Raw genomic sequence first — 9,173 nt, forward strand, 5'->3', positions numbered from 1 at the left:
GGGAGAGAGGGAGGGAGTTGATAGAGCAAACCTTCAAAGCAGCCCTCCCACAACGCCCACAGGGCCACTGAGCACTGTAAATGAGGGGCCTGGTGAACAGTGCACCTGTGCCTCTGTTCTGAATTCAGTCAACAGCTGGCTTTAGCCTCCAGAAACAACCCAATGCCACAAAGCCCCACAGTGTGGGGAAGTACAGCTGCAGACCCAGCAGGCAAATGTGTCTTCACTTTCTGGGACAGAGCAGTGATCATCCTCGGAAGCCCCTGGACTTCAGGGGACTCTGGCCTGTGGGGCTGTGTCGCCCTGGCCAGTCACATCATTCTTGGGTTCTAGGACCCCATTTCCAAGCGAGAAGGTGGCACCTTGATGACCCCAGGAGTTAAGACCCTGGGACCGAGAGGGGTAAGGTGCCCAGTCCCCTCCCTTTGGTATCAGGCAAATTAAGAGCAAAGGAGCCCGCCCAGCCAGGGGCTGCAGTGCACCTGGGGAAGAGCCACTGCCACTGCCAGCGGAGCCCTGCCCTTGAGGCCTGGCTTCACCAGCTTCACCACAGGAACTGTGGTTCCCTTCTTGCCCAAAATGTTCCACATGGGCTCCGGATATGAGAACAGGAAACCCAGGAAGACACTGGCTCTGGCTCTGGCTCCCCACAGGACCTGGATTTGTGCAGTACACAGGCTGCTGATGCCCGGGGCCAGAGCATGGACTGTGTGCCCATGACAGGGTCAGTACCGCATGGGCCCAGCACCTCTGTCCCCCCGGCCCCCACAGCCCTGTGTGCTCACTTCTGGAAGAGGCTACACACCCGCTGCCTGCCTTCCAGCCTAGATCCCCTGGCCACACCAGTGTTCCTGGGTCTCCTTGCTGCTTTCCTAGGGTGAGGAGGGAGAATTCACTTTAAAAGAGGTTCCAACGCCCTATTCCCCCACTGCATGAAGCAACAAACTGGACCCAGCCCTGGTCTCAGCAAGGGCTGTGTGAGGTGCTCCATCACCTCCCCTTCGCTAGGACACCACCACTTCAGGGGAGATTTATTTGGGCTCCTGTTACAGTCTGTGGTTGGCCAGCTCCAAGGCAGGAAGTTTGAACAGAGGGGCCTGGTGGAGGAGAGCTGCTCACATCATGGTGGCCAGGAAGCAGAGAGAGGGGAGCCGGGGAGGGAGCAGCCTTTCCTAGGTCACACCCCAGTAACTGCTGCTTCCACCCTGCCCACCTCCTAATAGCAAGGCTACCCTGACTTTAGAGAAAAGCTTGCTTCTCCATCACAGGTGAATAACAGGAGAAAGTTAGATCAAAGGGTCCTGGCACGGAGGCCTGGTATCTTCCAGTCCAGTTTACCCTGGAGAATTTCTCCTCCCCCTGCACTACAGCCAAGGACTTGTCCTTCTGCCATGGGGCCACAGAGGGAAGGAGACACAGCGCTGCAGGGCTCTCACACACGAGACGCGGGGGCCAGTGAGCTGCCAGGACCGCTAGCCCCAAAGAGAAGCCTGCTGCCAAGAGCCCCTCTCCCACAGCCCCAGCCCCACCAGTGCCTTCCTCGGGCATGGCTTTTGGTTCCAAATCTGCCAGCCAGCAACAGGAAAGGATGTCAGGACCGGGCACTCATGCTCTGCTGGCCTGGGCCCAACTCCGTCACCCTCCAGAGCCGCCAAGAACAATTAGCACAGGATGGGATCAGCAGTGGTGATGGCGATGAGTGGCCTGAAGCAGCACATCCGGCTGATGACTCCACATGCTCCCAGGGACAGCGGCTCCTCCCCACCCCACACCACTCTTCTCCCACGGCTCCCCTGCCCACTCCTTCCCACACCGCTTGCTGCCACAGCCGTTCAGCACCCGGTCCCGGGAGGACATCCACACCCGCCCAATGGCGAAGAGAACAGCGAAAGTCCGAGAAGATGTCAGGCAGCCATGGGTGCGCCTGTGAATGTAGCCTGGGCCACTTCCCGTGGGTCACGGAGAAAGCACAGGACTGGGGAGTGGGGTCATCTACTGTCTGTTCAAGGCAGAAGCTGGAGCCCAGTTCACAAATGGCTGCTCGCGGCCCCGGTGAGCTGCAGTGTGGACGCAAAAGCAGGACATGAGCTCCATGTCCACCTGGGAACTGCGCTGCCGTGACACGCGCAAGGGTGCCAGCTGTGTCTCCCCGTGCAGGGCGTGGCCTGGAAAGCCGCCTCCCCACAGGACTGCTGTCCCTTGCCCCGTGCTGTTTCTGCATCTTGGCTCATCCGTCCACTGTTTCCAAATCCGAATTCCCAAGTGCAGTTGCTAATCCCCTATCCTAATGGGGCTCACAGAATACATTTAAATATTTTTTTTACCCAAGATACAAATATCTCTATTCTATAAGGGCCATCTGGGCTGCCACTGCTAGCTGGCTATGTTGCTGTCGACTCTTTTTTTAGAGTTCATGAATCAGTTGCCAATAAAGAAAAAAGAAGTTATTGCCAAGACTGCCTTCCTCCTCTGCATTTTTCCTCAGCAGGAAAACTTGATCCCACAGTCAAAATGGACTCTGTGAACACAAAACAGAACAGATACCTAAGATTGCGGCTCTGGAAATGTCAGCCTGTGGTGTAGACGCCGCGGGGGTGGGGTGGTGGCAGCCCCAAGCCCACAGCCAGGCTGAGTGCCCATAGCCGCCCCACACCCACCACACGTGCAGGGGAGAAGGACGGGGAGGGACAGTCCTCCAGCCAGGACCAGCGCCTCTGGACCCAGAGCCCCCACAGCACCAGCGAGGAGGGAGTGGGGCCCTCAGTGCTACTCCACGAGCCGGGAAGGAAAGGAGACACACTGGGAAGGGGACGAGTGTGGAGCTGCCATGGCAGAAGGAGAAGGGTCCCTCAGTCAGACCCAGGCCCCGAGTGTGGATCTCAGGTTCGACTCTCACAACAATGGAGCCCATGGCATGGCCTCCAGGTGGCCAGGTCTGTGTGGCTCACTGGGTTTCACCCAAACCTTGTGAGCTCAAATGTGTGCCACAGGCTGCCCACTCCACAACACCCGGAGAAAGGAGAGAACAAACTCTGACCCTCAGAACAGAGTGCACGGCCGAGCAAGTGTGGGGTTCACACCACTGAAGAAATGCATGTGTGTGTGCATGCGCATGTGTGTTCACGGATGTGTTTGTGTGAGAGAAAGAGACAGAAAGAGAGAACATTACCTGCTTACAAATCTGGTCGGTTTTTATAAAAACCACTTTGTGACTTAAGGCAGCCGAAAGAACGCAGACAATGAAGTCTCCAAAATGTGTCCCAGTGACACGGCAAGAGCAGAAGTGAGGCAGCCGCGGTGTCGCTGCCACCCACACCCAATGCCACCCGAACTGCAGGATCCATGCTGATATGAGGGCAGAGGGCGGGGACGCCTGGTGGGCAGCAGCGGTATCTGGTGACATCTCTGTCCTTGACAGCAGGCCCTCACCTCACATGCCCAGCCCTGCAGCGCAGGAAGCACCGCCACCTTCTGGACGGGACCCTTGGAAGGGAGGGTGGCGTCACCACGGGCAGATCCTCCTTTCAGGACCACTTATCATTTCTGTCGAACAGAGCCATGCAGAGACTGAGAGCCTGTGCAACTGTGTTAGTCACGCAGAAGACTGAGCAGACACAGAGTAAAACGTGGAAACCTGGAGGTCTGCGGCGTCCAGAGCAGAGGGCTGGGGGTGTGCAAGGGAGAGGCAGAGGACCGAGAAGTGCTGCTCCTGAGATAAGAGAGCCACGAGTTCCGGCGTGGGATGGCTCTGACCCTGAGCCCCACTCCCAAGCACCCACACGAAGGGGCGGAACGGCACTCCCACAGGAACGTGTCCCTGCTCATTCCGCATGGCCGGCATGGCCTCCGGGGCCGCAGGACCAGGGGCGGAGAGGCTGGCAGAGGGGTTTGCAGGAGTTGGGGCACAGGCTGGAGAGAACCAGTGACTACACAGCCCCGGGAGCTGGAAACTCCACGACAGGGGGTTGTGACCAACCCGGGTTGAGGACAAAGGCCAGGCAGCCGCTGGGGAATCGCTCAGAGTCCCATGGGCTTGTTCTGTTCCCTGGCCGAGCAGAAACCGCAGCACTCTTGGCACTTGCCCATCTCTCTGTCTGGCCCACTTCTTAGGCGGGAACGCTTCCCCCAGAGGGGCCTCCCTGATAACCAGGACAACCTCAATCCCATCTGCCGCTGCTTCCCCGGCCCCCCCCCGTCCGCACACACCCACTCACCCGTCTGTCCATTCTCCCGTCCGCAGTCACCCCGTATCCGTCATCGTCCATCCACCCCACTGAGGTCCACGGGCCACGGTGGCAGCAGGAAAGCACTCACTCCAGGGGCTCCTCTCGTCCCACCCGGGCCCCAGCCCTGGACAGTGCCGCCCACCTTCAGGGCAGTGTCCCCACTGCTCCTCTGCCCTGTGCATCATCTCAGGCACAGCAAAGGGGCTTCAGCAGCCCCCACAGGGAACAGCGCTCCATCTGGTCCATCTGGAGGGGACAGGTCGGGCGCCTGCCGCAACACAGTGACCCTGAGCCTTCACGCTGGTGTCGAGCCAGGCACGGGGGACGTGCTGAGGGTCTTGCCCGGTGGAGGCTCCCGGAGAAGCCAGTGCCTCGAGCTGGCAGCAGGCGGGGTGTGGGGTGAGACTCGGTGTTTAACAGGAGCAGAGTTTCCGCATGCAATGAGGGTGAGGTGCTGCAGGTGATCAGCGGCCCTCGTCACACCACCTGTGATGTATTTTACACCACCAGAGCGGGCACTTAGAAACGGCTGAGCTCACAAGGGCCACGTTATATATATTTTGCCATAGTAGAAAAATCATAGCCAAAACCTCAGGGCTAAGCAAGGCCTGTTTCTCAGGCAGCTGAAAAGGGCACCATGGGCTGGAGCTCAGACCAGAACGCAGGTGGCTGAGGCAGGGGGACTGAGTGCGGAAGCTTCCAGGAGCTCTGTCCACCTCGTCCGGCCTGGGTGCCTGATGGCACGCGTGATGGAGACCTCCTCAGCCCCGCTGCAGCGCCTTCCCCGTGTTTTGCAGACCCGGGCCTGGGAGCAGGCAGGCTGGAGGCAGGAGCCCAGGCCGGTGGAAGAAGCCCCAGAGCCTTGAGCTGGCCGGGCGCCTGGACTGAGGCCACGTCCCCGCCGTGGTCGCAGCTCAGTTCTGCACCCAGCCACTCTCACCATGCAGCCCCACAGGGTCCCTGTCCCAGAGCTTGGGCCTCTGGGGTCACAGCCCATGAGCCACCAAAGAGGGACTTGTGTCCTTCTGCACACTCAGAGCCACCAACATGGAGCTCAAGCTCTGCATGCCTCGCGGGACTTGGGCACAAACCAGACAGCCTGGACGTGGCGGGTGTGAGGGTCTGAGTGTGTGGGAGCGTGGACACTGTAAAGGCACAAATGACCGCATGTGCTACATGCCCAGTCCCGGGGGCTGAGGGGAGTGGGTAGCGGTGCCTAGGGGGCTAAGTGAAAGAGCGCAGACTCCAGAAGGGCATGAGGGTCATCGTCTCCAGGGGCTGCCACACCCAGAGGGGCCAGGCACGGGCAGGCACTGCCTGCAGCCGGGGCCTCTGCCAGGTCCTTGCAGCCTCCAGGGTGAGGACCCCGCACACGGTGCCGGTGGCCGCCTGACCTGTCAGGCTGCTCATCATTAGGGGCCTTTGGCAGAGTTTTGTGGTTTAGCTTTGCTCTAGCACAAGCAGAAAGTCTCACACTTTGTCTTTCTGTGCCAAATTACGAACATTCTCTGTCTCATCTCTGGCTCCACTTTGGGATTTCACCGTGCACTTGGACTGTGGGGACCTTCGGGAAGTTCACCCACCCCAGGCACACAATGCAGGCAGGCTGGCCGGAGTCGGGCATGTGTGGGCACACAGACACTGGCACAGGCAGGGTCAGGCCACAGAGCAGTGCCAATCCGCCGCTCTCAGCTGCCTCTCCCGACACCGGCCAGAAGGGAAGCTAGCTCAGAAGCTGTGAGTCTCCAGTCTGGGTTCGAGGTTGTTGTCAGCCTCACCTGAGCCACAGCACTCTATCTAATCTGCTGCAGGGACGTGGGAAGACTGAGACTGGAGCACAGAGCTCCCTGAGGACCTGCCTGCTCCTGGGATCCCAGCACCCACGCCTGGCAGAAACCCCTTCTGTGGAGACAGATTCCCATGTACCACACCTGGGCTGCCACAGGAAAGTGGCACAGCCCGATCTGTTTATCCTGCAGCCAAGGAGCCCATCAGAGTGCTCAGACGACCCAGTGGCAAACACTGCTGTTCAAGGGAATTTGAAGAGGAGATGCATATCGACTCTTTAACTGGAAATTGATTTTATTTGTAAACTGTCAAAACCCGAAGTGACTCTAGAAACAAAAACCTTAAAACCCCAAAGCCTTAAATATGAACAGACTGAGTATGATCTCCCAAGTCATGGGCTGGCCCCGCTGTGTAAGGAGACAGTGGCACCGGGTCCACACCAGGTCCACGCCAGGTCCACGCTGGGTCCATGTCGAGTCCACACTAGGCCCACGCAGCTCCCAGCAGAGCGGACGCTGCTCCCACAAACTGGCCGCAACAGAGCTTGCCCGACTGAGCCTGAGACCCCTGCAGCTCTCTCCTTTCCTCATACACGTCCACCTCTGTGCTATAAAATAAACCCCAGGCACCCACACCCTCTGGAAGGTAAGATGGGGTGATTTTGTTTCATTATGTATCATTGTATTTTCAAAAAAAATGGCAATGAAATTCCATTTTATAAACAGAAGCCTACTTTTAAAAAAGAAACAGGAAGTACTCTTTTCAAAAAGAATATGCAACGCTTCCAGTCTGATTATTCTTATAACTCCAACCAGAAATTCCAACACAAATTTAGAGAAAATAAGTAACCCTTTGGATAGAAACTATTATCAAAGTCAAAGAATCCAAAGACAGTGATGCTGCTGGAAGAGGGGCCGGGGCATGAGTCTCACACACGAAGCACTGTGCCGCTGTGGCATATTTTATAACCTCTCTGAGTCATAACTACCTCTCCTGCAAAACATCAGCTGTGAGGACCAAAGCGCTGCCTGGAGGTAAGAGACCGTGAACTGAAGGTGCGCAGAGCCACTGGTGAAAAACGCAGTGTTATTCTGTTCCTTCCAAATGTGATGAATGCACTCAAAGGTGGCTGCTGATTTCAAATAATTCCATTTGAAAACAAAGAGATAAATTTCCAATGTAAAAATGAGACTTAAAGGAGATGCGCTCACGGCTGGCCACATCCTTCTGTGCTGCTAAACCCAGCAGGAGGAAGGAAGAAGTGACACCCCGAGGAGCACCTCGGAGTCCCCTCATGGGCATGGGGGACAGAGCCTGGCCACAGGGGTGCTAATCAGCAGCGACTTGGCCTGTGCTCCTGAGCAGGAAGGAGCTCGGGAGTGAGCATCTCCCACTTGCCAGCCCAGGTGAGGCAGGCAGGCCGGAGGACGGCCAAGGCCAGGGGCCCACGCATGCTCCAGGCGTGAATGTGTTTATGCCATGCACCGAATGGGCACACAATACAGAGGCCGGGAAGAGACGGGCACGCGTCTGACACGGAACAGCACTCCTACGTCTCGGCTGAGATAATCACCACCGTGTAACCAACACCCACACACACGTGCACCCTGAAATCCGTACGACTGCAATTTCCCCTCTCAATGCTCAGGAAGCAAATCAGTGCCGTGAGTCTGGGCTGTTTCTGAGCAAGAAAGAGCAAGGCATGGACAAGGGAAACAGGACTAAGCCTGGGGAATTGGACTGTGACCTGAATTCAAAGAACACAACACACTTTGTGATGAAGATGCGACCAACTGGCTGCGTTCAGATGGGGAACCAGGAGCGGACGGTGGAGCACCTGGCTGACTCTCCAGGGTCACTCAGCTGCTTGGCTGCCCCAGCCACCCACTCGATTAACCTGCTCTTGAATTATGCATTATCTCCCCACAGGGAGGGAGCGATTCCTCGGCCTGCCTGCTCAGGGCTGCCTTGGAGAACCAACCCACAGGGCACAGTGAGCTCCATGCCCGCCACCCCCTGAGGAAACAGCCGTGAAATATCAGCCTCCAAAACTGCAAACAGTACCCACACCCAGAGAAGCCGAGAAAGTACCTTTAAAGCACGGCAGCTGAGGTTTGCACGATCTACCTGTGTTCCTTTTATTTGAAAGTGGGTAAAGTTCCATTTTTCCTTAACAACAGCCAACTCCAAGGCTCAGTTCCCTACACAGCCTGGACCCGGCTTCCCTGGTGGCAGAGGACAGTGCACAGCCCCTGCTGCTGCTGCAGGACGAGTCCTTGTGAGCCCAGCCTCCCTCCCCGGGTCCCTAGATTGGCTGCTGTGTGCATTTGTGGATCTTAGAACCAGGGAAGTTAGGGAGCACTGGGGTCACTGCTTGCTCACTGCAGAGGCCAGGAGGGGAGAAGGCAACGGGCAGAGCCTCCCCCCTTCCTCTCTCACCGCGCTCCGTCACATCGCCAGTCACTGAGCTGCCCAGCGCTATTTTAAGACAAACCCTCTTACTCCACAAACACTCCACACAGCCAGGGCACCCACCCGTCACCCCGCATCTCCAGTCCGGGTCTTTCTCACTGCCTGAGGTCTGAGGCACAGAGAACTGGCTCAAGGTCCCCCCCCACCCCCGGTCACCGCGGCGGCAGGCGGGTTGGTCAGGGAGACCGCGCCTCGGACACTGCCCCACAGCTGCTGGCCATGGGCTCCACTTGCCAGCTGCCCAGGATGCGGAGGCTGGACCCACCTCAGGGACCCGGGTCCCCCTTCTAGCGCTACTGGCGGCTCAGGACCCAGGCTGCCCTGAACGGAACTGTCTGCCCCCGGTCTTGGGGTTCCCTGCCTGTCCTTCGAAGGCAGTACTCCGCTCCTGCTCCTCCCCACCGCCCCTCTCCCCACTTCCTCTCCCGGCCCCCTGCTTTCACTCTGTCCCGGCCGGCCGGAGCCATCTCCACCCGCAGCTGTCATTGGCACCTGGCTGATCTGGGACGAGGCCGGAGACCCCGGGACAGCGGGGCGGGCAGGAGCGCGGGAGGGGTCGGGGCCACTCACGTGCCAGATGGCGAAGAAGATGAGCGCGGCGCACAGCACGAGGGCCAGCATATAGCAGAAGGCGGCGAAGGTGAAGGCCATGGCGCGGCGGGGCCGGCGGGGACGGGCCACGGCTTC

General features: G+C 58.4%; 1 protein-coding gene across 2 annotated transcripts in view; it reads right to left on the reverse strand.

Moving 5' to 3' along the window:
* Cnih3 (cornichon family AMPA receptor auxiliary protein 3) overlaps positions 1 to 9,173 on the reverse strand; it is a 96,904-nt gene that overhangs the window by 42,130 nt on the left and 45,601 nt on the right. The window contains exon 1 of one of the 2 annotated variants that reach the window (XM_010642441.3): positions 9,057 to 9,157. The exons of the other annotated variant lie outside the window; for it this stretch is intronic. Within the exon in view, the coding sequence (XP_010640743.1) occupies positions 9,057 to 9,137 (81 nt within the window). The 5' untranslated portion in view covers positions 9,138 to 9,157. Of the gene's footprint in view, positions 1 to 9,056; positions 9,158 to 9,173 lie in introns of those variants that run through there. 2 annotated transcript variants of the gene reach the window in all.

Source organism: Fukomys damarensis, unplaced genomic scaffold, assembly GCF_012274545.1.
Source record: "Fukomys damarensis isolate Sample0158 unplaced genomic scaffold, DMR_v1.0_HiC HiC_scaffold_11, whole genome shotgun sequence".
Classification (NCBI taxonomy): domain Eukaryota; kingdom Metazoa; phylum Chordata; class Mammalia; order Rodentia; family Bathyergidae; genus Fukomys; species Fukomys damarensis.